This window comes from Felis catus, chromosome D4 (genome assembly GCF_018350175.1).
Source record: "Felis catus isolate Fca126 chromosome D4, F.catus_Fca126_mat1.0, whole genome shotgun sequence".
In the NCBI taxonomy this organism is placed as follows: Eukaryota; Metazoa; Chordata; class Mammalia; order Carnivora; family Felidae; genus Felis; species Felis catus.
Window position 1 is genome coordinate 87342663 of NC_058380.1, and position 27247 is coordinate 87369909.

The 27247-nt window shown below is 56.2% G+C and overlaps 1 protein-coding gene across 3 annotated transcripts; it reads left to right on the forward strand.

Annotated features, from left to right (window-relative positions):
- On the forward strand, positions 1-27247 carry MIGA2 (mitoguardin 2). 3 transcript variants are annotated; one of them, XM_006939543.5, is made up of 16 exons: positions 1-156; positions 2846-3085; positions 3698-3908; positions 6301-6413; positions 7560-7689; positions 8088-8224; positions 14726-14843; positions 16808-16908; positions 17509-17624; positions 18817-18889; positions 19083-19169; positions 22880-22978; positions 23285-23419; positions 24154-24207; positions 24978-25094; positions 25320-27247. In XM_006939543.5, exons 2-16 carry the CDS (start codon positions 2990-2992, stop codon positions 25524-25526), a joined length of 1794 nt encoding a protein of 597 aa, XP_006939605.1. In that variant the 5' UTR covers positions 1-156; positions 2846-2989; the 3' UTR covers positions 25527-27247. The 3 variants fall into 3 exon arrangements, with proteins under 3 accessions (XP_006939605.1, XP_003996007.1, XP_019672217.1); XM_003995958.6 differs by having other exon boundaries at positions 7572-7689; XM_019816658.3 differs by having other exon boundaries at positions 3756-3908.

Here is a 27247-nt window from a genome sequence, read left to right on the forward strand (position 1 = left end):
AGAGAGGCCGACGCCGCACGGGGCAGTTCGGCGACGTTCATTGGTCAAAGAAGGGTTGGCCCTGCGTGGGGCCACGCCCCCCCGCGGTGTCCTCGAGGTTGGTTGCGCGGGCGCTGGAGAAGGAGACGCTGCCCTTCCGCAGCGATGGGATCCTGGGTGAGTGGCGGCTTTGGTTGAGCCCGCCCGGCGGGCGTCGCGGCAGGGCCTGGGACCGAGGCTTGCAGCTGGCGGGAACCGGGTCTGAGCAAAGGACTGGGTGGGAGCGCAGGTGTCCGGGCTCAGCCGGACTAGAAGGGCCCGGGTTGGAATGAGCGGGTACCCGGGCCGTGGGCGTCGCGAGAGGTGGAACGGAAGGTACCAGGTCAGTGAGGAGATGCCCGGGCCTGGAACGTTGCAGGGGCGCGGGAACCCGAACCTGGGCTGGGAAAGCAGGTGCGCCGGCCGAGGTGTCGCCGGTGGGCATCTGGACGACGCTCAAGGATATTCCGGGGGTCGGGTAAGAGGGGAGGGGGCCTGAACGGTGGCTGCGCAGGGTGATAACCAAGATGAAATGAACAGACCCTGAAGAAGGGGATGTTGCTGAGGCCCAGTGTGGGAGTGGCCCGTGCCCAGCGCCCAGCTTGGTCAGACTTGTAAGCTACCTAAGGTGGAATGAAGAGAGGCTGGGCAGAGGGTGATTCAGAGGAATGCCTGGGTCCGGGACATTGATGGAGTCAAGGAGGAAAGGCGGGATGCTCAGGCCAGAGTCATTAATGGGGTTGCCCACTTCAAGGGAGGAGGTGCCCCTGCGCAAGATGTGGGCATCCGGGCTGAGGGTGTTGTAAGTGCCACAGTGGCGGTAGAATGAGGATGTTTATGTCCAAGGTTGTAGAGTGACTTGTCCAGGTAGGAATGGCATTGGAAATGTGCAAGGGTGGGGAGCATTGCTACAGGCTGTCATAGAGAAGAGGAGGCTTCTCCTGGGTTGTGTCGGGGGTGAATAGGGCACAGTTGAGCTGAGTCTGTGGATCCGTCCCTGGAGCAAAGCAGGCTTGGGGGCCCCTGTTGTCACCTTGCACGTGCGATTCTTCTTCTCGTTTGGGACAGCTGAGGCTGCTCTTGACTTTCCTGCAGGCAAACACCTGGCCTCCCAGGCTTCTCTCACTCCTGGAGCATGTGTTCAGGCTCACTGTTGTTACTCCTTGTGGGCTCTTCTTCTCGCTTGCGCCCCGAAATCTTTCAGGTGTGGCGTGGAGAGGGAGGTGGCAGTTGTAGTGGACGGCTCAGGGGAAACACCATAGCTTTGGGATCCTTTGCAGCTGAGGTCACACCCCAGCTTGGTCAGTTAGCGAGGTCGGTCAGGCCGCTTGCCTCTCATGGCCTCAGTTTTCCCATCATAAGCAATGGGCGTCTGTGAGTGACTAGACTCACAGGCCACCGCTTTCCAGGGAGCGCCTGTTCCAAGCCTGGCCTACGGTAGTAAGCGCTTGGGAAATAGTAGCTGCTGATCCCCCGGTGTTCTGGTGTTTTCGTCTCCCCTGCTCCTAGGTCCAGGCCAGGTTGGGGGAGCGGGGGAAGAGAGGGCTGGTTTGTGATATTAACCTGGGCCCCGACCTCTGGAGGTTGCATAGCTCAATTTGCAGCTAAGCAAATTGCAGCTAAGCAAATTAAGCCTCGCAGCCTTGACAACATGACCGTTTCCTTGGTCCTAGACTGTGCCCTTGCTTGCCGCCCCCTCATGCACACAGCCGAGCGCCAGAGTTAGACTGGTGGGATCGTCCATCCTTCGTCCATCCTTCCCGCTCACTGGGGATAAACAGTTTCTTGTGCCGTTCCAGTGGTTTTGGCTGCCATCCCAGGTTGATGGGGTCTGTCCTGGCCTGTGTATTCCTTCCGCTTGAGGTCCCGGGAGACCTTGAAGGCATCCTTGGTCTTTGGGGGGGGGGGGAGGGGGGGGAGCACTCTGCAGGATCTTGGAGACTGGGCAAAGTGTGCTTAAGATGCTTATGCTTATTCGCTGGCTTGGGATGGGGCAGGGGGGGACCCAGGGGGTCTCAGAAGGCCCCAGGGGAATGTTGCCCCGGTAGTGTGTGGTCCTGCGGCTTCCAGCTCCATGTCAGATTTAGCTAAAGGGTTGTATTGAGCCCAGAGTCTAAAGTTCAGTAGATCTTGGCCCAAGTCCACATTACCCCATACTAGCTGTATGACCATGGACTCCTGACTTAACCACTCTGATCCTCACATTCCTCATTGGAAATTGGCAAAGATGGGGTGGTGGTGGGGGTGGCTAGCTAGCATCTCCTTCACAGAATTGTAACGATTCAGTGAACTAACATACATACGTAAAGAGCTCAGCACAAAGAACTCAGCACAAAGGGCACACGTCGCGTGTCGGAGCTGTTGTTATTTGAGGAAATACCCTGCTTGTGCTCATAATACAGCCCACAGGAAATAAAAACATTCTTGGCTTTGTGGGAGATGAAAAAGGTATAATGATTCCCAGTCAGGGGCATGACCCTTTGGTGGCTTGACCTTTTTGTTTACCCGATGGACCGCGGGGTTTGAAAAGATGGTGAAAGTGTGGCGTAAAGCCCCAGGATTGAGGGTGACTGTCCCATCTCCCAGGCCTTGGGTCCGTTCTTGGGCCAACATGCCAGTGCTGCTGTCTTCTGCTCCTAGGACTCAGGGTGGGCAGAGGGTCTGTGGGGCATTTGCTGGTGGGCGCAGAAGATAGGGGCCCGATTCTGGGCCTGGCATTGCACTGGTAGGCTTTGCCCCCACCTCATCCCGCAGGACACTCTTAGGGGCATTTCGTTGTGTTCACGTGAGCATTTCACTGTGTCTAACTTGGTCATTCGTCTCTCAGCTCTGTGGAAGGACCCTCTGGTATGTGCATTTCTGTCTTTCTGAGGCGTGGACGGTGCCTGGGACCCAGCCAGCAGCCAGTTGAAGACGTTCTTCTTGGAGGCTCTTGGACCCGACGGCTCTTGCCCAGGGTGCTGGTCCTGCCATGGCGTTCCGGAGGACCGAGGGCATGTCCGTGATCCAGGCCCTGGCCATGACGGTGGCCGAGATCCCTGTGTTCCTGTACACGACGTTCGGGCAGGTAAAGGTTGGGGCAGGAGGGTTGTGGTCCTGCCTTTACCCCTCTGGTCTCCAAAACACTGAGGCCCTCATCTCAGGGTCCCTAGCATTTGGGAAAACTTCTCCCTCATTGTTGCTACCCCAGGTTTCTGGGGTCTCCTGTTTCAGCACAGCAAGAAGGACTAGGTTAGGAGTCTGGAGCCCCAAGCCCGCTCTTCACCCTAGGGCTGTATGAGCACTTGACCTCAGTGTTTCAGTCTATAAGAGGGGTCAGTGATGCCCTCTCTGCCAACCTCAAATGTCTGTCACTGACCAGGTCTTTTGACACTTCCTTAAAGCCACTGCAGCTGTTAGGATCATGACCCGTGGAGTTAGGGACACGTCCTGGACCCCAGATGTGATCTCTGTGGCCTTGTCATTTTGCTGTCCCCAGTTCCCTCTCTTTACATCTCCGTGGTCCATGTTTCAGAAGTCCTGGCCAGGTCCCTCCCCTTGCGGCGACTGCCTCTCTATCATTCCTGGTCAGCAAATAGTCCCTGAGTGCCTGAGGCACCCTCCACCCCTTGGGTGCTCCCCAGAGCAGCTCTGCCTGCCACGGAGCTCTTGGCCCCGCCGCCTCCCTCTCTTCCTGCAGTCTGCGTTCTCCCAGCTACGGTTGACACCAGGCCTGCGGAAGGTTCTTTTTGCCACAGCCCTGGGGACTGTGGCCCTGGCCCTGGCCGCCCACCAGCTAAAACGGCGACGGCGGAGGAAGAAGCAGGTCGGCCCGGAGATCGGAGGCGCACATCTGGGCACGGTGCCCCTCCCCATCCTCATGGCCAGGAAGGTGCCGTCGGTGAAGAAAGGTAGGTGTGAGGCAGTGGAGGAGGGCCTGACCTAGAGTCAAGTCCCGGCTGGGCCCCACGTTCGCTGTTGGATCTTGGGCTAGTGACGTCCCGTCTCCAAGCTGATCTCCCCTCGTCTGTGAAGCAGGGATGGCAATAGACCCTTCCCTGAGTCGCCTTAAGGATTTGGTGGGTGATGCGCCCCGGGCGCACATGTCCTGTCGGTGGCGGTTGTTCTTAGTATCTGAGGACCCTTTGGGAGCACCTGGGGGTCCAGAGGGGGCTGGTGGCACGCAGCCCAGGGAGGGAAGTTCCTGGCGTGGGAGCAAGAAGGGCCATGTGCTTTCAGAGCCATATGGTATTCTGTCCCCCCCCCCCCCCTTTTAAAAGTTAAGGTTGACTCTGTATACAGTAAGTTCACCCTTTTTAGTGTGCAGTTTTTTTGTTTTTTTTTTTTTAAGCTTATTAATTTATTTAGAGAGAGAATCCCAAGCAGGCCCTGCGATATCAGTGTGGAGCCTGAGGCGGGGCTCAATTTCCCGAACCGAGAGATTCAGGAGCAGAAACCAAGACTCAGACGCTTAAATCTGGGCGCCTCTTTAGCATACAATTCTTCACGTGATTTTGTGTAACACCCGTAGCCGTGCTCTCCATCCCCACCCGCCATGTCCCTCGCGGTCAGCCCTTCTCCTCTAACCCAGCCCCTGCCTGGTAGCCTCTGAACTGTTTTGTGTGTGCTGCTGTGGCTTTCAAAGCCCTCATGGCCCCTGTTTATCTTGTAACCCAGCAACCCAGCATTGGCCATGACCTGAGTGTCATGTGGCCCTCTTCCCAAGGCAGGAAGTTCTCACAGGCTCACATCTTGGGAGAAACCTGGCTTAAGAAGCAAAAAAAAAAAAAAGAACCCCCCCGAGGTGAAAATGATTTTTAATTGTGAATTCTCCTTGCAAAAGGGAAGTTTTCCCTTTGCAAGTGGAAAAACGAGTCTTTTGGCTAGTCTAGATTAGGACCTGAGAATTGCTGAGGAGGCTGGGTTTCTGGCTGGCACTGACCCCTGGGAAACCTGGAGCCGTTTCTGCGCCAGCCTCTCGCCTGCCCTGTACCACCACCACCATCTCTGGTGTTATCTTATCATCCCCTCCCTACTTTTCTCACTGAAAATAATTTTTGTGTGTGTGGGGGTGCCTCAGGTGGCTTAGTCGGTTAAGTGCAGGGCTTCAGCCCAGGCCGTGATCTAATGGCTCATGAGTTTGAGGCCCACATCGGGCTCTGTGCTGACAGCGGGGAGCCTGCTTGGGATCTTCTCCCTCTCGCTCTGCCCCTCCCCCTCTCACTTGCATTGTTTCTCCAGATAGATAAACTCTTTTTTTTTTTTATTTTTTTTTTATTTTTTTAAAGTTTATTTATTTTTGACAGAGGCAGAATGTGAGCATGAGCTGGGAGGGGCAGAGAGAGAGGGAGACACAGAATCCAAAGCAGGCACCAGGCTCCGAGCCGTCAGCACAGAGCCCGACGCGGGGCTCGAACTCACGAGCTGTGAGATCATGACCTGGGCTGAAGTCGGACGCTTAACCGACTGAGCCACCCAGGCACCCCAAAGTAGATAAACTTTTAAAAAAACCTATTAAAAATGTTTTCCCATGTGTGTATTAAAAAAAATATTTTTGATGTTCATTTTTGAGAGAGAGAGAGAGAGAGACAGAGTGCAGGAGGGGGAGGGCTAGAGAGAGGGAGACACAGAATCTGAAGCAGGCTCCAGGCTCTGAGCCGACAACACAGAGCCCGACGCAAGCGGGGCTCGAACTCACAAACTGCAAGATTGTGACCTGAGCCAAAGTCAGACGCTCAACCCACTGAGCCACCTAGCTACCCCGGGGCACCTGGGTGGCTCAGTGAGTTGAGCGTCTGACTTTGATCTCGGGTTCGTTACTTTGAGCTCCACATCGGACTTGCTCCTGTCAGCCTGATAGCACAGAGCCTGCTTCGGATCCTCTGTCCCCCTCTCTTTGCTTCTCCCCCCGCTTGTGCTCCCCGCCTCCCCCCCAAAAAAGTCATTGTCTCAAATTCTTCTTGGAAGGAGAAGAATTCCAAATCAGTTAGTCAGCGACACAGGGGAAACTGAGTGAGGAGGAGTTGGGGAAGTTGTCAGCCCTCATTCTCAGACTTACCTGGCAGATCCGGGGCCTTCTGGGCCAGGCCCTGCACTGGGTGACAGGGACGTGGCAGTGAGCAGGATGACATGCAGGGGTGTAGCACTGTGCTAGGTGCATGCACTAGGCAGCCGTCACCCTGCCTTAGAAGGGTGGGGAGTCCAGGCTCCCAGGTGAGGGAGCGGATCGCCTGGAGGTGGGAACAGCCTGTGCACAGCCTCGGGTCAAAGCCTGCGTGACCCTTGCCCTCCTGTTCCTCACAGGCTACGCCAGCCGGAGGATGCAGAGCCCCAGCAGCAAGAGTAACGACACTCTGAGTGGCATTTCCTCCATCGAGCCCAGCAAGCGCTCGGGCTCCTCCCACAGCCTGGCTTCGGTAACTACCTGGGGGAGGGCACCAGGGGTTCTGGGCTCAGTCCCTGGCACAGAATAGGCTCTAGTTGCTGTCCTCGGGGAGCTTACAGACTGGTGGGAAGACAGGAGAAGAGATTTCATTCGGTCTCTTTGTTCATTCATTCATTCATTCACTCGTCCATCCATGCAGGCTTTCAAAAGAAATTTTTTTTAGTGTTTATTTATTTTAGAGAGAGACAGAGACAGAATGCAAGTGGGTGAAGGGCAGAGAGACAGACAGGGAGACACAGAATCCGAAGCAAGATCCAGGCTCCAAGCTGTCAGCACAGAGCCCGACACGGGGCTCGAACCCACGAACCGTGAGATCATGACCTGAGCTGAAGTCGGACACTTAACCGACTGAGCCACCCAGGCGCCCCATCCATGCAGGCTTTCAGAGACTGTCACTGATCACTTACTGAGTGCCAGGCATTGGCGAGAGAAAGGTGGATAGGTGCAGAAGAGAGGTTTGTGGTCTTGTGGGGGAAGATACTGGTCTATGAACATTCATTCATTCATTCATCCATTCATTCATTCATCAGGCACCAAACAGGCATTTGTTTTATGCTGGGGACTCTGCTGAGGATATAGAGATCAATGAGATACAGGGCGTATTTTCTCCTGGAGAGTGGCTCTGGGCTCATTTGCTCATCTCTTTACCCATCCATTCAGCAAGCTCTGAGCTGGGCTCTGCCCTGGGGACTCAGGGGTGACCAAGAAATAGCTCTTGGCCTGGAGGAGCACACGTCCTGGCAGGGCAAGAAATTGTGGCGAGTGTGGGCTCTGCCCCACCCTGTGTGTGGTGGGTGCTCCCTCAGTCTTCCTAGTCCTCCCAGTACAGAACCCCAGAGCAGGGAATGGACCCAGGGCGGCTTTTGTTGGAGGCTGCTGGTTCCCGGGCCGGGCGTTGGCCTCCATTTCCTCCCACTTCTACATCTTGTGTAAGGGGCCGTCAGGGGCTGAGAGTTGGTGGAAGCAGGCCGTGCTGAGGGTTTGGCCGCCGTGCCAGGGGCCGGCTTTGGGGACGGTCTTCGGAGAGGGTGTGCGACGTGATCAGGAGGTGGGAGGGGCTCGGGTCCTACGAAGAGCCTGGGAGGGCCTTACCCCTCGCCCTCGGGTCCTTGTGCTGCTTGGTGCCCAGATGGTAGCAGTGAACTCATCCAGCCCCACGGCTGCGTGCTCAGGACCATGGGATGCCAGAGGGATGGAAGAGTCTGTGACCGCCGGTGACGGCGATGCGGAGAGTCTCTACATGCAGGGTATGGGGCCAAGAGGCCAGCCTTGGGGGCTCTCCTGGAGCAGAGTCGGGGGAAGAATGGTCTCCTCTCGGGAGCCCAGGCTGGGCTCAGAACACTTTTCCGGGTGCCGCTTTGCAGCCCCGCTCCTGGACGCCCAAACCCTCATTCAGGGCTGTTCAGCCATTTCTGGACAGGGGACAGTCTCCAGGAACAACCCTGGTCCGAACGGAGGCCTGTCACCTGAGCCACGGTGGAAAAATGATCAGGGCCGGGCTGATAGAGTCTTGCCCGTTTTTGTCCTTTGGGGGTCCTCCCGCCTCCTTGGTCTCCTGAGCCCCCTCCCGAGTGACACTGCGTGGGGCCCAGCTGTTCTCCGCCACTGAGGTCGGACTCTCGCTTCTCTTCCTGCCCGGGCGCAGGCATGGAGCTGTTCGAGGAGGCTCTACAGAAGTGGGAGCAGGCGCTGAGCGTGGGGCAGAGAGGGGACAGCAGCAGCACCCCCACGCCGGGGGACAGCCTGCGGAACCCCGAGACTGCTTCGGAGGTGCTGTCTGAGGTAGGTGGTCCTCTCCTGTGTCTTTCTGAGCTCCCAGCCGTGGAGGAGGTCGGTGGGGGGTTGGAGCGGCAGCCAGCCGCGGGAGGCAGGGTGGCAGCCTGGCCTTGTGCCAGGCAGTCGCTTGTCCTGGGTGGGAGTTTTCCCCCCCGACCAGGGTGTCGATCCAGCCAGGTCACATACTCAACGTGACGTGCCTAGCACATGCCCGACGCTTGGGAATTGCCCAGTAATCCATGGTGATGATCACGCCCCGATCCCCACTATGTGAGGAAAAGGGGCATTTTATGAAGGACCGGGGGGAAAAGTAGCCTGCGTTCGGTTGAGTGGATCACACAGCCTGTGTCCTGTCTTTTCTTTACGTGGTGCGTTTGGCACTGTTAGTATTTCTGTCTTTTTTTTTTTTTAATGTTTATTTTTGAGACAGAGACGGAGTGTGAGTGGGGGAGGGGCGGAGAGAGAGAGGGAGACACAGAATCCGAAACAGGCTCCAGGCTCTGAGCTGTCAGCACAGAGCCCGACCCGGGGCTCAAACCCACAAACCGTGAGATCATGACCTGAGCCGAAGTCGGACGCTTCACCGACTGAGCCGCCCAGGTGCCCCAGTCAGTATTTATTTCAATGTCAGAAAGAAGATAGTAAGAAAGCTAAAATTAAAAATTTTGGCGTAAAGCATAGCAAACACACCTCTTGGGATGGGTGTTTACTGAAGCGTTATCTTGTAACAGTTAAAGACCAGGAAAAAAAAAAAAAGGAAACTATCTACATGTCAAATCAATAGTGGTCCAGAGTAGGGGCGCCTGGGTGGCTCAGGTCGTGATCTCACGGTTCATGATTTCGAGCCCTGCGTCCAGCACGGCGCTGACAGCTCGGAGCCCGGAGCCTCCTTTGATCCTGTGTCTCCCTCTCTCTCTCTCTGCCCCTCCGCTGCTCGCACTCTGTCTTCCTCTCTCAAAAGTAAATCAACGTTAAAAAAAAAAAAAAATTAAAAAGTGGTTTGGAGTACCACGCAGACATTAAAAGGCTGAGGACACTCTATATAGGCTGATAGGCTGCTGCCTCCACAATATGTCATTAAGCGAAAAAAGCAAGATGTGGAATGTGTATAGCATGACCTGTGTGTGTCCATGTTGAAAAAGACACATATCCAGGGGCACCTGGGTGGCTCAGTCGGTTAAGCGTCTGACTCTTGGTTTTGGCTCAGGTCATGATCTCATGGTGTCGCGAGTTCGAGCCCCACATTGGGCTCTGTGCTGACAGTGCGGAGCCTGCTTGGGATTCTCTCCCCCGCCCCTCTCTCACTCGAGCTGTCTTTGTCTCTCTCAAAATAAATAAATAAACTTAAAGAATATATTTTTTAAAGACATATCTCTGTACATGTGTGCCAGTTGGTAACTGCTGGTATGCATGTGGATTTTTCCTTTCCTCTGGACAGATAACTCAGGAAATTATTAACTGTGGTCTGTGAGGAGAGGGTCTACAAGGAAGGGGGGAAACGGGTTTCATGTCACTTTATCATTTGTCTTTCCTGATTTCAAGCCTTGCTTATGGGGAGGGTTTGTATTGGCGATAGGATTGTGGAGTGTTTAGTATTTTTTTAATGCTCGTTTATTTATTTTGAGAGAGAGAGAGAGCATGAGCAGGGGAGGGGCAGAGAGAGAGAGAGAGAGAGAAAGAGAGAGAGAGAGAGAGAGAGAGAGAGAATCCCAAGCAGGCTCAGTGCTTTCAGTGTGGAGCCTGATGCAGGGCTCGAACTCATGAACCATGAGAGATCATGACCTGAGCCCAAATCAAGAGTCTGGACCCTTAACCGACCGAGCCACCCAGGCGCCCATGGACTGTTGTTGAGTCTTTGTACTTTTCTGTATTTAAACGACAGCAACAACGACAAACCTATGAGCTCCTGTCCTCTGCTGGGGCGAGGACAAAGCGGGGGCTCTTTGGGGAGCAGTCTGACAGTCTCTGGAGGGTCAGTCAGGGTCTAGCCAGGAAACGGAAGCAACTTCGGGTGTTAAAAAGGGAGGTTAGCCCAGGGAATTACGCAGGTGGCCCAGGTGAGGGAGGAGCCGAGAGCTTTCGGGCTGGAGGGGGTGTGCCCAGAGCTCAGGAGCCACAGAACCCAGAACCATGGAGGGGGCTTACCAGCAGGGGTCGCCCCGTTTGGGCAGGGTGGGGCAGAGATACGGTGTGAGTCAGGACTGGGAGAGGAGTTTCTCTGCCCATTGCCCCACTCCACACCTCCTCCACCTGCGCCTTGGTTGGCCATGAGCCAGCTGGCAGGGGAGCCTGGGAAATAGTTTGAAGTATAAGGATGAGGACATGCCTGGCACCGGCTGAAGGTGTGGTGCCCTCTTCTCTAGCTGGGGACATTGGCTCAGAGGCCTGCCACACAAAAGGAGCAGTGTCGCTACAGGAACATCAGAGAAAGTCCCCGGGGGGTGACAAAGCCTCTGGTGCCCAAGGGCACAGCTGCACCGGGTCACCTCTGCCTGTGGCCGCTGATGGACACCTGCAGGACTCTGTCAGGTCGTGGAAGGGAAGGGAGGCAGTTTTAGTTCCAAAATGGTATTGATTGCTAAGACTGCATCTGAACATTCTAGAACTTTCATTGTCTTCTTCCTGAAAGCGATGAAGAATTCCCTAAAGAATAGTGAAAATGATAGGAATGGAAAAGAGTGGGGGGAAAAAATGCCCGGCGTTTGATGCGCAGCTCGTGTTGTGTCACTTGGGCAGAGGCCTTCCGCCTCCCTGCGTGCTGGGGCCCTCGGCGGGATGCCACTGCCAGCCGTAGGACCCCGGTGCACAGTAGTTGCTCAAGAAATGATCTTTAGTGTCAGTATATTGATGTCTGTGACCCTCCATCCAGACATAACCACTTGGTGTCCTTCCAGGCGGTTTTCTGTGCTAAAGAATTTTTAACAGGTTTCTTAGAATATTATTCGTATCCCATACGATTCATTTCCATCCAGTTCCATTTTGAATTGTACGATTCATTGGCTTTTAGTATACGGAGGGCTGTGTGGTTATCACCACAATCAGCTCTAGAACATTTTCATCATTTCCCCAAGGAATCCCATGTACTTTGTTAGACCCCCTCCGTCCCTTTGTGCCCCCCCCAGCCCTAGGCAGCCACTCATCTACTTTTCCTCTCTATAGATTTACCTGTTCTGGACATTTCCATAAACGGGAGTCATGCAATTAGTAGCCTTTATGATTGGCTTCTTTCCTATGGCATATTTTTTTTAAGGTTCACTCTGATAACTTGGATCACTACTTCATTTCTGTTTATTGCTGAGTAATATTCAATTGTATAGATGTACCACATTTTATTTATCCATTCATCCGTTGATGGACATTTGGGTTTTTTTTTTTTTTTTTTTTTTGATGTTTATTTTTGAGAGAGGGAGAGTCAGAGTGTGAGCGGGAGAGGGGCAGAGAGAGAGAGGGAGACACAGAATCCGAAGCAGGCTCCAGGCTCTGAGCTGTCAGCACAGAGCCCGACTCAGGGCTCGAACTTACCAACCGCGAGATCATGACCTGAGCCAAAGTCGGACGCTCAACAGAGCCGAGCCCCTGGGTTGTTTTTACTCTGTGGCTCTCCGGAGGAACGCTGTTATGACCATTTGTGTGCAGGTTTTTGTGTGAGCACGAGATTTCAACTCTCTTGGGTGTGTACCTAAGAGTGGAGTTGCTGGGTGCTGTGGTAACACTATGTGTGACATTTTGAGGACCCTCCAGCCTGTTTTCCGTAACGTGCCATGTTACGTTCCCATCAGCAGTGTAGGCGGGTTCTGATTTCCCCATGTCCTCACCAACACTCCTTTTTGCGTCTTTCTGGTTCTAGGCCTCCTAGTGGGTATGAAATGGTTATCTCATTGTGGTTTTGATTTGCATTTCCCTGGGCTAACAGTGTGCTCATTGGCCATTTGTAGGTCTACGGAGAGATGTCTTTTCGGATCCTTTGCTTTATTTTTAATTAAGTTGTCTTTTTTTTTTTAATTCAGTAATTTTATATATTACTCAGCACTCATCATGTGAAGGCTACTGTTAATCCCCTTTATCCGTTTCCCTCCCCGCTGCCCTGGCAACCACCAGTTTCCTGTATTTAAGAGTTTGTTTTTTTGTTTGTCTCTTTTTTTTGCTTTGTTTCTTAAGTTTCACATATGAGTGAAATCACACGGTGTTCGTTTCTGTCTGACTTATGTCACTTAGCATTATATTTTCTAGATCCATCCACGTGTTGCAAATGGCAAGATTTCATTCCTTTTTATGGCTGAATAATACCCCATTGTATTTATATACCACATTTCCTTTTTTTTTTTTTTTTTTTTTTACGTTTATTTATTATTGAGAGACAGACACAGAGCGTGAGCAGGGGAGGGGTAGAGAGAGGGGGAGACACAGAATCCGAAGCAGGCTCCAGGCTCCGAGCTGTCAGCACAGAGCCCGACGCGGGGCTCGAACTCACAAGCTGCGAGGTCATGACCTGAGCTAAAGTCAGTCGCTCAACCAACTGAGCCACCCAGGCACCCTCGTAGACCACATCTTCTTTATCCATTCACCTGTGGATGGACACTTGGATTTACGATAGCCAACATGCGGAAGCAATCCAAGTTTCTACCCATAGATGAATGGTTATATTTTTTTATTATTGACTTGTAAGGGCTCTTCATTCTAGATACAAGTCCCTCATCGGGGACAGGATCTGCAGATACTTTCTCCCATCCTGGGGATTGTCCTTTCACTTTCTTCATGGCATCCTTTGAAGCACAGAAGTTCTTCATTTCAGTGAAGTTCAGCCTATCCTTTTTCTCTTGTCATTTGCGCTTTCGGTGTGACCGTGACGGCAGAGAAACGCTCCCTAACCCGAGGCCGCTTCGCAGAGAGAGAACTGGCAGGCCTCTGCCAGAGCTACAAGGCTCTGCCGGCCACGTTGTGCGGGGTCTGGTCCCCTCGGGGAGTTGGGCCAAGTGGACGGTGGGTCTGAGGTTCCCTGGGCTCTGCCGGGCTCTAGCTGGGCATGCTGGGCCACTTAACCTCCCTTGAGTTTTCCTCCGTGAATCGGGGTCGTAGGCCCACCTGCCTTCGAGGATGCCGGGAGGCTGAGCAGCGAAGTGCCTGGTTCGGGGTGAGCGCTCAGTGTAAGCAGCCATCTCCGTCATCGCCGTCCTCCTCTGAGCCCTTCCACCTCTGTCCCCAGGCGCCTGAGGCCAGAGCCGGCCCTCGTCTCCTCCCCAGAGTCCGGTTACCTGCAGGTATAGGATCTGGCAGCGTTGGTGGAAAACAGATCCAGGCCTGCCTGGGCCTGGCCCCTTGGCTGAGAAGCTTCTGGGGTCAAAGGAGTGGTGTTTCTTTCCACATACCAGCCTGGAGGCCAAGGGCAGTGGGGAGGTCACTGAGCCACAGGCTGCTGCCCCTCAGGTGCAGGACGTTCCCGAGCACACGCGGTTAGTAGTAACAGTGGAATTGGGAACTGTGGAACAGTGACTGTATTAGTGTTATTTCACATGTATATATATCAGACGTCTTACACGATGAGTATTATATTACAGCTTCCACATTGCGTGCATGTTGTGTATCGTATCACAATGATTGTTACAACAGCCGACACATACTGGTCATCACCACAGGCCAGTCTTGTGTGCAGGGCTTTGCATACCCTCTTTCCTTCAAGTTTTCCCTAAAATTCTAGGAAGTAGGTACTCTCATGTCAGTTGACAGATACGGAAACAGAGGCTTAGAATGAGGAGGTCATCTACCCGAGGTCACGCCATTTGGAACTGGTGGTGCCGAGGACACAACCCAGGTCTGCTGGGGTCCAGAGCAGCCTTGTTCCGTGCGTAGCCATCTAGCTCATTTAAAGTTTCCTAGAGACCACGCTCAAAAGCGAAAGGAAACCGGTAAAAATCACGTTGATAATACATTTTCTGTGGTCTAGTACGTCCAAAATATTGTCATCTCAACACGCGATCACCGTGGAACGTCATGGAGATGTCTCAGAGGACTTTTGTTCGTTCGTTGGTGGGTTTCCGGCACTAAGTGTTTGAAATCCAGCATGTGTTCATACTTAACGGCACATCTCCGTTGGGACAGGCCACATTTCAAGTCTCAGTCGCTCTGTGTGACTGGCCGGCCGCTGTGTTGGGCAGCTCAGGTCTAGATACGTACTCTCGCTGCCGGGCCCCAGAGCCTGCTCCCCTCCCCGCCATCATTGGTGAGGGAAGGGGCTGTTGGCCTGGGGAGTATCGAACCGTTGTATTTTTTTTTTTTTTTTTTTTACCGTTTATTTATTTTTGAGACAGAGAGAGACAGAGCATGAACGGGGGAGAGGCAGAGAGAGAGGGAGACACATAATCGGAAGCAGGCTCCAGGCTCTGAGCCATCAGCCCAGAGCCCGACGCGGGGCTCGAACTCACAGACCGTGAGATCGTGACCTAAGCCGATGTCGGACGCCCAACCGACTGAGCCACCCAGGCGCCCCTCAAACCGTTGTTTTAATTGCAGCCAGAGTCACAGCGAAGGGAGTTTGCAGAGAAGCTGGAGTCTCTGCTGCACCGGGCCTACCACCTGCAGGAGGAGTTCGGGTCCACCTTCCCCTCCGACAGCGTGCTGCTGGACCTTGGTGAGCTGGCCCGGTACGGGCTGGGGTGGGATGGGGAGGGGGCGGGGTGGAGGTGGGAGGTGGCGAGAGACCGGGGTGTGGGCTCCCTCAAAGTCCTCAGAGCCTTTGGACTTCATTTGATCACTGCCTTATTGCATAGATGGGACAACTGAGGCTTCAAGAGGCAGAGGCATTAGGGTGCCTGGGTGGCTCAGTCCGTTAAGCATCCGACTCTCGATTTTGGCTTAGGTCACGTTCTCTTGAGATCAAGCCCTGCATTGGGCTCTGTGCGGACAGCGCAGAACCTGCTTGGGATTCTCCCTCTCCTTTTTCTTCTGCTGCGCTCGTGTGTGCACGCTCTCTCTAAATAAACCAACTCAAAAGCAAGGTGAAGACTTACTGTGTATATTTAAAAAAAAAAAAGAGGCGTTCTTTTTTTAAGTTTTCATTTTTTTATTGAGAACATTTTTTTCCTCCGAGTTTTTATTGAAATTCTAGTTAGTTAGCATATAGCGTAATTTTGGTTTTAGGAGTAGAATTTAGTGATTCTTTACTCTTATATGACACCCAGTGCTCATCACAAGTGCTCTAAAGGTTTTATTTTTAATTTATTTTATTTTTAAAGTTTAATTTTTTTACTTAGAGAGAATGTGAGCAGGGAAGGAGCAGAGAGAGAGAGAAAATCCCAAGCAGGCCCCACACTGTCAGCGCAGAGCCAGCCCGACGTGGATCTTGATCCCACGAACTGTGAGATCATGACCTGAGCCGAAGTCAAGAGCTGGGCGCTCAACTGACTGAGCCACCCAGGTGCCCCTAAAGATTTCATTTTAAACTGATCCCCACACCCGACGTAGGGCTTGAACCCTGAGATCAAGAGTCACATGTGCTACTGACTGAACCAGCCAGGTGCCCCGGTGGCGGTCTTTTACACGTAGCAGCCAGGAGCAGGGCTTGGTGTGGCCCTGGGAGTCCCTGGCCAGTGTGCTTTGCCCCATCCCCTCGGGAGCAGACCTTAAGGTGTGGATGTTGGCATCTCCCCTGACGGCCGCTCCAGGCTTTTGGTCTGAGCCCTCTTCTGTGGGCACCAGGTAGGCAGAAGGGATGGCTGATGTGGAGATTAGTTGAAAACAGGCCAAAGGGCCAAGGGAAAAGTCGTCTTATTGCCTACTCCTCTGAGGTACAAGTGCATGATGTCGCCGAGAGGTCATGAAGATGTGGAGCCAGACGGCCATTGTTCTCCTGGTGCCCGCCGTGTGTCAGACCGCACGCAGTGAGCGGGCCCCAGGACCCTTCTCTGGGTGCTGTCAGCCCCGAGGGGGTGTATCAGACTCCCGTGTCCAGCTCCTCAGCTCTGCCAGTGGCGACGCGGGCCTGGCAAGGGCTGGCTACCTCGACATACCCCGCCATGGCCTGTCTCCAAGTGGCTTTGCCTGAGGAGGAACCCTGCCCCCTGTGGCCTCCCCATGTGGCAGAGGAGGCTGGTGGGGCCATTAGGGCCACGGTCTCTGCTTATTTGAGAGACCTTTCCTCAGAGCCCTTGAAGGTCCGGACCCGTGCAGGCCTGGCGTGGGTGGGGCTGGCAATGCCAGGTGGCCCGTGGACTCCCTTGAGCTCTGACCAGTGGCTAAGTTTCAGTTTGTCAGAGTGGGGAGTCTCCTTGCTCGGGGCCGCACAGTACAGCGGAGCCTGCCCGTGCAGAGCTCAGGGGCCATCGGGCCCAGGGTGCGGCTGCGTGGCCCCCTCAGCAGCCTCGTTCCGCGCCTAACCGCGCCCACCTCCAAGGATGGCATACCGTTGAAAGAAGCCATTCATTTGAGGCCGTGAGCCCAGAATCTTCACGCGCGAGTGTTCAGTAAATCGGAGCTGCGCGGTCAGTAGCGGCATCCGGCCCGGAATCGCGTGTTGGTAGCTGGGCACGTGCGCATTCCAAAAAGCCCGGTGATTTCAGACTCTCAGCTCAGCCCTTCTCTTCCCGCTTTTCCCAGAGAGGACCCTCATGCTCCCCTTGACAGAGGGCTCCCTGCATCTACGGGCGGACGATGAAGACAGCCTGACCTCTGAGGATTCCTTCTTCTCTGCCACAGAGGTGACCTGGCACGGGGTGGATGGGCAGAGAGGGAGGGCGGGGTGGAGTGAAGTCCAGGCCCCTGTGTGAACTCTCACCGTGAGCACTGGGTCACGGGAAAGCGAAGGCATTTCCTCTGACAGGGGCGGAACTTGGCGGTTACCAAGCCCGGCTCCCTGGGGACTCCACGCACTTGCTGGGGACAGGGGAGCCTGCGAAGCCGGGGTCATAGGTCCAGTGGGTGAGGGCAGGGGTCTCCACCCCCATGGCTCCAGCCCACACTGACCTCTCCCTTCTTAGACTGCATGCCTGTTGCTTGGCGTTAGTCTCCTGTCACGGCCACACGTGTCAGGCCCAGCTGTCCTGCCCGGGGTGGGGGTGGGGCGGTGGTGAGACTGTGGGCACCTGTCCAGCAGATGGTCCCTTTGGGAAGGGCTCCTGGAGATGGGGATGCTGAGGACTGAAGTCTAGGCCTCTGGCCTCTTGGCTCATTGTTCCCTCTGGCATCCCCTCTGAGATGTTGGCCCTCGGGTGTCCCCTGGGCAGGCACCCTCACCCGCTGGGATGCGGTCGACAGAGGCTTTGACACGACCTTCCTCTTCCTGCACACCCTCCCCCCAGCTCTTTGAGTCCCTGCAGGTGGGAGATTACTCGATCCCGCTCTCCAGGCCGGCCGCCGCTTACGAGGAGGCCTTGCAACTGGTGAAGGAGGGGAAGGTGCCCTGCCGGACCCTCAGGTGAGCGTGTGCGGAAGGAGGCGGGGGGTTGGGGGGGGGGGGCAGGGGGCAGGTGGGTGCGCCCTGTCCCCCTCGGAGGCCGGAGAAGCCAGCCAGCAGTGCTTGGTGAGGACTCAGCTGGACAGGCTGGCCGAGGGCCACGGTGCTCCTGACCCAGACGCGGAGGGCTGAGGACGGCCTTAGGTTCCGAGACAGACGGGCCCGGAACTAGCAACCACAGACCCGTGTAATTAGTGAGTTAACCATGATTTCTACTTCCGCGAAGTTGTCAGAGGGCTCTAGCCATTCTGTTAGTGGGCGCTCTCTCTGAGCCCTGTGTCCCAAAGGAATCCGTCCTGGCAGCGGCCCCGAGGCCGGGCTCTGGGGACAGACAGACCCGATCCTTGCCGGGTTCTGTCCCTTCGTCGCGCGTAGGACAGGTTGCCTAACCTCTCTTGGCCTCAGTTTTCTTATCTGTGGCATAATTCGGTTTCTTGTTCATCTTAAGTTAGTTTTGCCACTTGATATGGAACTCAGAACTTGACTTTTGGCCGTGACTCCAGATTTAAGCATGTCCCTTTGAAGTTCACTGACTGAGGGGCACCTGGGGTCTCAGTTGGTTAAGTTTCCGACTCTTGATTTCGGCTCACTGTTCGTGAGTTCGAATCCCCTGCTTGGGATTGTCTCTCCCCGACTCTCCGCCCGTTCCCTGTGCTTGCGCGCGTGTGCATGCACACACTGTCTCTCTCTCTTTTTCTCTCTCTGTCTCTCAAAATAAATAAACTTTAAAAAGTTCACTGACTGAACATGGCTGGAAAGCCTGGTTGAAGCCTTAGTGAGGTGGATGAGGGTAGCCAGAATGGGCGGGAGCCCCCTGTCCTGGCACTCTGCCAGCTGGGACCTGCTTGGCCATTCCAGTCCCCTGCCAGTGAGGGTCCTTTGCTGGCTGGGGCCTGAAGGAGGCCGAGGTCGGCCCGACTCCCAGTGTCCAGACCGGCCAGCTGTACTCAGTGCTCCTGAGGACATGTCCTCAGAGACCCGCTAGTCAGCCTCTTCCTTTGGTTTGGGGGCAGCCGAGCCCTAGAGGAGGGCAGGCACTTGGCCAAAGTCACGCTGCCTGGCTGAGGCGGGGCCACGCACGGCTCCACCCCGACCCCACAGGGGCGTCGCTGGACGGGGCCCAGGGGGTGTGACTGTGTGTGCTTCCCCACAGGACTGAGCTGCTGGGCTGCTACAGCGACCAGGACTTTCTGGCCAAGCTGCATTGTGTGCGGCAAGCCTTCGAGGTGGGTGTCGGGGACGCCCGGGGAGGACGAAGCCGGGGCTGGGGACAGTCAGGCAGGTCTGCCAGGCCTGCTCCCGCCCCTGGCTCCTCTGCACAGACGGAGTCACCTGCCTGGGCCATTATACTGACCTCTCCGCCAGCTTTGGGGGACTGCCAGCCCGACGGCTCGCTCCCCTCCGTTCCTCATTCCTTAGGGTCTTCTGGAAGACAAGAGCAACCAGCTTTTCTTCGGGGAGGTTGGCCGGCAGATGGTGACGGGCCTGATGACCAAGGCCGAGAAGGTAGCTTTTTTCAGGTTTTCTTCTCACCTTGTCTTTTTTATTTTTATTTTTGTAACTTTTATTTGGTTCTGTTGAAAAACACAAAACCTAATCTGAAATCAAGCTGAGGAACTTTGACTTCATCCTGAAAGCTCTAGGGGGGTTTCCTGGGCTAATTTTTTTTTTTTTAATGTTTTTTTTTTGAGACAGAGTGAGAGCACGCATGCACCTGAGCTGGGGAGGGGTGTGTGGGGGAATTGCAGAAGATCCAAAGCAGGCTCTGAGCTGACAGCAGCGAGCCTGACGCGGGGCTCGAACCCACAAACCGCGAGATCATGACGTGAGCCGAAGTCAGACGCTTAAGCGACAAAGCCACCCAGGCGCCCCTCCTGTACTAATTTTTAAAAATATGGACCCGTCTTGCTTGAAAACAAAATTTTTTTTTAATGTTTATTTAATTTTTGAGAGAGACAGAGAGCAAGCAGGGAAGGGGCAGAGAGAGAGGGAGACACAGAATTGGAAGCAAGCTCCAGGTTCTGAGCTGTCAGCACAGAGCCTGACACGGGGCTTGAACTCACAGACCACGAGATCGTGACCTGAGCTAAAGTCGGCCGCTTAACCGATTGAGCCCCCCCAGGCGCCCCAAAGACCTGTCTTGCTTTTTACCTGATGATACCATCACGCGGTTTTACACAATTTAGTGACTCTAAAATGCAAACCATCATCGGTCTCCGTGAGCCCCACCTGCCAGAGACCGAGGTGTTTCTCCTGCTCGGTTTCATGGACTGATAACCCTTGGACATGGTTGTTTAATTTCCAAAGCGCCCTGCAAACTGTTGGGCAGCTTTATTGTGTTGTGTAAGAGCGTATCTTATCTATCTGTCCATGTCAGCAGGTATGGTTACTTTTAGTGATTGCGCAGTAGTCCATCGGGAGGGCTGACTGTGGTTCGGCTGGTGCTCCAGTGGATGGACGTTACGGTTGTGTCTGACGTTCCCCCGTCACACTGCTGTTCTAGTCTGTCTGTTACGGACCTCTTTAGGTACCTTTGGTTTTCCGTGGGGCAAAACCCAGATGTGGCAATCCCGTGTCTTGGGCCCAGTTAGAAGGGCCTCCCGGTGTGCTGTCTGAAATGCCTCAACAACTTAAGGACCGAAGCTCCTGCCAGCTGTGTAACAGTGCGTCTCCTTACGTCTTGGCCGATGCTGGGTCTCAGTGATCCTTTTAATCTGTTGTATCCATTCCTTCACATTTCTTCATTAATAAGGTTGCCTGAGTTGTCATGTTGATTGGTCCCTTGTTGGAGCAAAGCCCTTGAAAATGCCTCCCCCCACCCCCCAGGACTTTCACCTCACTGTCTGAGTAATGGTTCCCAAAACACGCCTCTGATCTCGTTACCCAACTGCCTGACGTGCTCCCTCGCTTCCGCTGCCTTTGAGGTACAGACCGAGTTTCGTTTTGTGACCGGCTGCCATGTGCACTTGGCCTCGTCCAGACCGAAGGGCTCAGGCTTTTAGTGTATAGGCTCTTCCAGACGTTCTCCCTGATCCGGGCCTTCACATATGGCACAGGGTGGTCCCTAAACACCTGGAACACTGATCCTCGATGCTGTTGTTGTTAACTACTTTACTGTCGAATAGGCACACGAGGGTATAAAAACGGATATCTAGGATTTAATGAGAAGATCAACCCCTGTGTGCCCAGCACCGAGGTTAGGAGGTGGAACTTGCACCAGCATCTGGAAGCCCCCCTCACTCCCCCTTCTTTGCTCTTCCTTGCTTCCCCATCTTCTAAGCCCCTGCTGGCCCGTCTGTCTCCTCAGGAGGACTCTGCCAAGAGCCCTTGGGCTCACCCCGCCAGCACACCCACCCTGCACCCCATTTGTGGGTTGCTCTTTGTCACTGCTCTGTGAGCTCCGTGAGGGCCAGGACCACAGCTGTCCCGGCACAGGTGTGCCCAGCCCCAGGGCCTGGCACGGGGCAGGTGCTCCATGAGGGTGCATAATTATTTTCCCAGCAGCCGCTGTTTACCCGGCAGCGGGCCCTGAGCTTTAAACACGTCTCTACGTCTAGTAGCTCCTTTAGTCCTGACTACACTGTCCACTCAGCAGATGAGGAAACAGAGCCTGAGGAAGGAGAGGAACTTGTCCAGGTCTCTAAGTGTGGGAAGGCTAGAGTTGGCATTTGAACCCAGGTTGGCCTGACCCCAGTTGTGCCCTTGGCCTGTTCTCTGTGGGCTCCCAAGAGAGTGACGACGCGGACAAGTGAAGGGTGGGCAGGTGAGGCTAAGGTGAGAGCCAGGAGCTTAGCAGACGGCCTGATCTCTGTGGCCGCTCCCCGCGAGGCCCAGGAGTACAGCTCTCCTCTTTCTGCCTCCGCTCGGGTGCGGGACGTAGGTTTGGTGAATGGCTGGTTAGCACTCTGGAGAGCGGAGCCCACCTATGCGGAGCCCTGGGACTGGAGCGGGAACTGACACAGCCCTGTTGGGTTGTCGCAGGCAGGCAGAGCTGGGAGGGTGCCAGTCCTGCGGACAGCACCCAGGCTCTAGACTTGAGAAGTCAGACCACTTCGTCACTGTGTGTCCATGGGCCAGACATGCACCCTCTCCAGTGTGAGTGGGTGTGCCCCAGGGACCTTGTGAGATGGTGTCAGACATGCTGGGCCAGCCCTTATCTTCATCGTCCTCCTTTACGTATGAGGAAACTGAGGCTTCTGGAGGTTAAGTCATGGTCAAGGCCATCCTAGCAAATTCTCTCTGAAACTTAATAGAAATGGTTTTTCTATTTTTTTCTTTAAATGATTATAGAAATACTCATGCTCATTGTACAAAAACCCAACAGATACATAACAGCAAAAAGAAAAACCGTCCCCAACTCCACATGTTCACATTTGGGCGAACATCTGTCTGGTGGCTTCTCCACCCATAGTTCTTTATAAGGGGTGGCAACCTGCCTGTGTGGTCGTGTGTCAGCTCCACCCTGCCTGGCTCTTGGGCACATCGCTGATCTCCTGCAGCCTCGGTATTCCTAATGAGAAAGTGGGTATACTGCTGGACCATTCCTCGTAAGACCGCACGAATTCGCTGAGTTGGCCCCTATCAGCACAGCCCCTGGCACGTCCCAGCCTTCCGTGTCCGTAGATGCACGTCCACGTGTGCACGGGGCGTCGCTAGCCCCAGCTCCGCCCCACAGCCCCACAGAGCGGAGAGCCCGTCCTGTGTGCCGGCAGCAGCAGGTCTCGTATGCTATTTATCGTTTAGGCCCAGGCACCGGGCTGGTTGTGTAACAAGCCGGAGCTCCCCGACTCCCCCAGAATCGGCCCGTGAGTGTGGGCCGCAGGTTCTCCCGTTTCACCAGTGGCAGCCGGGGTCGTGCAGATTGGAATGTTTGGCTGCTTGACTCAACCTCCCGTCCTCACGCATCTTTGCAAAGTGAGCTCATGGTGTCGTGCGCATCTCCCGGAAGGCACCCGGTACTCCGTCGTGAGCTGGTCTGAGACGTTGCAGGGCGCGCTGTTGTTGAACCTCTCCCAGACGTGGCCTGGTGTGTGCAGAGGCACGTAGCGGTGGGTGGAGGACACTTCTTGCCGGGTGTCCTCCACGGCCGCTGCTCGGGGATAGGCCTCAGCCCTGCCTTGGCTCGTCCCCCATGCACAGGCCTGCCCCTGTGATCTAGTCCAAGTGAGTCTTAGAGCCTCTCTCATGACCAGAGTGGGTTGTGCTTCTCCCCACAGAGCCCCAAAGGCTTCCTGGAGAGTTACGAGGAGATGATGGGCTATGCCCTGCAGCCTGAGACCTGGGCCACCACGCGGCTGGAGCTGGAGGGCCGTGGGGTGAGTTGGTTTGTGCTGAGCCCCAGTGCCCTGGGGTCCCTTGCACCGAACATCCTTGAGCAGGGAAGGGATGCCTGTGCCGAGCTCTGCCTGGATTCTGAGGGTCTGAGGTGGCTCCGTTGCTGTTGCCAGCAGGCCCAGGCTGCTGGGGAGACGGCCCCGGCTGTACCCCATTGCGGCCCAGGGATGCGCCCACTCACCTGTGTGTTCCCAGCCAGGCCCCCACACACCCACGCCTCTCTGGACTCGGTCTTCCCGTCCGGATAGTGGCCCTGCAGCCTTCAGAGCATCCCTGCCCTCTCACAGGTGGTGTGCATGAGCTTCTTCGACATTGTGCTGGACTTCATACTCATGGACGCCTTCGAGGACCTGGAGAACCCCCCGTCCTCGGTGCTCGCCGTCCTGAGGAACCGCTGGCTGTCAGACAGCTTTAAGGAGACGGTGGGTGGCCGCCCTCCACATCCCGCACACGCTCCCGTCACCCCACGCGTTGGCCTGGACCCTGCTTTCCTCCGTCCCTGGCTCTGGGCACCAAGGCTGGGCCCCCTACCCCCGCCGTCAGGCAGCGGTCACCCTGCCGGGCAGGCTTCCCTCCCCCGCTCGATGTGGGGCTGTGGGCTGGGCAGACCAGCATCTGCGCTGGAGCAGCTTCCCAGGGGAGGCTGATGTTCTCTGCGCCCGTTTAGAACCCACGCAGTGGGGGGCATTTCCTTCTGCACTGTGGTCTCCCGTGGTGAATTCTGCTCCGTTTTAATGCACGTTATTAAGTCAAGTTAAGACATAGGAAGAAGGAAGGAACAGCAGGAGAGTGCAGGGCCCCTCAGGCAGCTGTGCTACATGGCCGGGGCTCGTCTTCTACCCGCAGTTTGTAGGCGGTGACCATGGACCCCCACGACCTCTGAATGAGGTGGAGGTGCTCGGCCATGGCCATTTCACAGCGAAGGGAACTGCGACCCGGGGAAGATCAGCGGCTAGTTGAGGGGCCTGCGGCAGTAAGGGTTAGAGTCCAGGTCAGATTTAGGTGTGACTGGTTCCTAGTTGAGGGGAAGGAAGCAACAGAGCTCAGGCACCAGGCCCCCGCTTCCTGCTTGGGTTGGGGAGAGCTGGGATCAGGGAGGGACTGCAGGCCCGACCTGTCATTCTGAAACCTGGGTGGGGTCCCATCTTTGATTTAGGCCCTGGCCACTGCTTGCTGGTCAGTCTTGAAAGCGAAGAGGAGACTGCTGATGGTGAGTGACCCTCGTGGGGTGGGGCGGGGCCCCCAGTGCTGCTGACCAATCCGCACGTCCTGAGCTGGGGGCGGGGCTGCTGGGGGCAGGGCGGGCGGGGCCCGGCAGAATGCCCCCCCTCCCCCCACCACGAGGAGGTCCAGTTGAGCCCCCAGGCCCTGCCGTCCCTTCTGGCTTCTGTCACAGCACTGGCCACCTGTCCTGTCCTTTCTCTCTCCCTTTCCCGGGGGACCTCGAAGGCACACATAGGTCCGCTTAATCTCTCCAGGACCCAGCACAGCGTGGGCCACCGGAAACTGTTGAAGGGCCCTCGGGGAAAGGGCATCCTTGAGGGAGGAAGGGCCCACAAGAGGGGTGGAGGCCGGTGTGTAGGAGGCGTCTGGGTGTGGCTGGTGGAGTCGCCTCCCTCCCACCCACAGGCGGCTGGTATCTGTACTCCCAGGCAGCACCTGGCGCTCTGACTGGGCCGTGACCTATCGCTCTCCTCTGCCAGCCAGGCCCTGCTGCCCAGCTGATACCAGCTGCCACTGCCGAGTACTCTGGGCCCTTCTGGTGCGGAGCCCAGCCCGCCCCCTTCCTCGTGTAGTCCTCATAGCAGCCCCGAGGTTACCCCCCATTCTGCAGAGGTGAAAGCCCCTGTCATTTGCCCGGCGTCACCCAGCGAGCACGTGACTGAGCCAGGCCCCCAAAGCTCAGCTCTTGATATGCCCCCCCCCCCCCCCCCCCCCGGCTTGGCCGCGTCCCAGCCCTCAGCCTCACCACTTTTGCAGGTGCCTGATGGCTTCATCTCCCATTTCTACTCCGTATCGGAGCACGTAAGCCCCGTCCTAGCCTTTGGCTTCCTCGGACCCAAACCCCAGCTCGCTGAAGTCTGTGCTTTCTTCAAGGTAAACGGAGTGCGTGGCCTGCCTGCGCTGCTCCCCGAGAAGGGGTGAGCGGGGGTGCCTGGGGGGAGCCTGGCCGACGTGGGTCCGGAGGAAGCACCAGGAGGGCGGGAGCCTGTGGACGGGTTGGGGGAGGGTCAAGGGGCTTTGGGTGGTCCGGAGGATGTCCGTGCGGGGGGCAGGGGGGAAGGGGCCGTGGCCGAGGCCCAACGCCAGCCCTCCCCCCAGCACCAGATCGTGCAGTACCTGAGGGACATGTTTGACCTGGACAATGTGCGCTACACTTCAGTGCCGGCGCTGGCAGACGACATCCTGCAGCTGTCCCGGCGCCGCAGCGAGATTCTGCTTGGCTACCTGGGGGCGCCGGTGGCCAGCAGCATTGGCCTGAACGGGGCGCTGCCCCGAGAGAACGGCCCCCCGGAGTTGCTCCAGTAGTGGCGGGTGCACGCTCGGGGAGGGGTGCTGCCTGGGTCTTGTCGACATGGCGATGGCAGTGAAAAGGCCGTCTCCTCCCCTCCTTAGGGTTGGTGTCGAAGGGCCTGGGTGTCCCTGGCTGTCCGCGTCGGCAGAGCCTGGGCTTTGGTGGCCTAGGGCAATTGTCCCTGATCATCTGGGAATCCCTGCAAACTTCCTTGGAGAGGGTTGGAGCCCTGGGGGCCTGCCTGACTGCCCTCAGCTGTCCCTGGGCAAAGCAGCAGCTGGACCAGCGGCTTGTGGGGCCTGAGGGAGAGGAAGGTGGTCAGAGAGAGACCTTGTTGTGAGGAGGGGTGGGACAGGCAGAGCCGGAGGGCTGCTGACGACGGGGCTGGGAAGGTAGAGGTGGAAGACGGGGTGGTGGGGCTCTGGTGAAGGCCACGGATGGCCTGAGCCAGAAGGGACCTGGGCTTTAGACCGTCTCTTGGTGCCCAGTGCCTGCTGGCCCCCACCCCTGCCACCACCCTAGAGACTTTGCAGCTCCAGATCGGGAGGGTGGGGGCCACAGAGTGCCTGGTGTGGGGGGGGTACCTTAGACGGGTGGCAGGCCTGGACCATCCAAGGGTGGGACGGGGTGGGTCTGCTTTACTTGTGCTCACGTCTGGGCAGGGACTGGCCCTTGGCAAACCCAAGCAGGAAACCGGGATGTTGTCCTCTGACATTCCCTCGTCCTGCCAAAGACTGCCACTTCTCTTCCCCTTTGCCACCACCAAAGATGGAACAGGTGGGGCTGGTCCCCCCGCCCCACCCACCTGCGTCTGTGAGCCTGGAACCCCCTGGGTGGTGCTAGGGCTGAGCTGGAGGCTCTGACCAGGGTTCATCGAAGGCCTGTCACCTGTGCTGCCGTCGGTGGCGGGCCCAGGGACCACATCGGGCGGGTCAGAGGATGTACAGGGCTGGACTGGCTCCCCTGCCCTCATTAGGACAAGAAACTTTGCCGGGCGCTTTGCCGTTGGCTCGACGCACAAACGCTCCAGCTGTGCATCGGCTGGTCCTCCGGCCGTCCCCACCTTGTCCCCACATCCGCAGGGTGCTGTGAGCCCTGCAGACTGACTTCACTCAGTGTTTTCACCGGAGGTGGGATGTTTTATTTATTGCCTTAACACTTTATTTTGTGATTCTGCCCCTTTCAGGCTGAGAGGCCTCCCAGAGAAACTGAGTTCTTCCTCCTTGTTCTCCGTACCCCGGAGGACTGGCTCCTCAGACCGGGGCCCCTCTCCCCCGAATGGCAAAGGGGTCCTGGGAGGGAGAGAGAAGGGAAATGGAGAGGGGTGGTGCGGGTCCGGCCCATCACCTCCCTGCACGCTCGCTCCTGCTCCCCCAGGCTGGAGGACCCTGTGTTGAGCCAGGGCTCTGGCCCCAACCCCCCCCCCCCACCCCCCCCGAGGCTGGTGTCCAGGAAGGAGCAGCCTCCTGCATGGGAAGGCCCGGGGGGACCCTCCTCCCCTCCAGCCCCACATTCCGTTCATTTGCACTTCCCCTGCACTCTGAATGTCATCTTGAGCCTGGGTCCCCCCAGCTACTCTGGTTTGCTCCCAGATCACTCAGAGTAGTGTTTTCATTTGTCTTTGTTTACACGTCCATGCACTGCCTCTGGCACTTGATTTGTTGCAGCTTCCAAGTTTTGTATGGTAGAGCGTGTGTGCATCGACCTCAAGTCAAATAAATGATTTATTAAACAA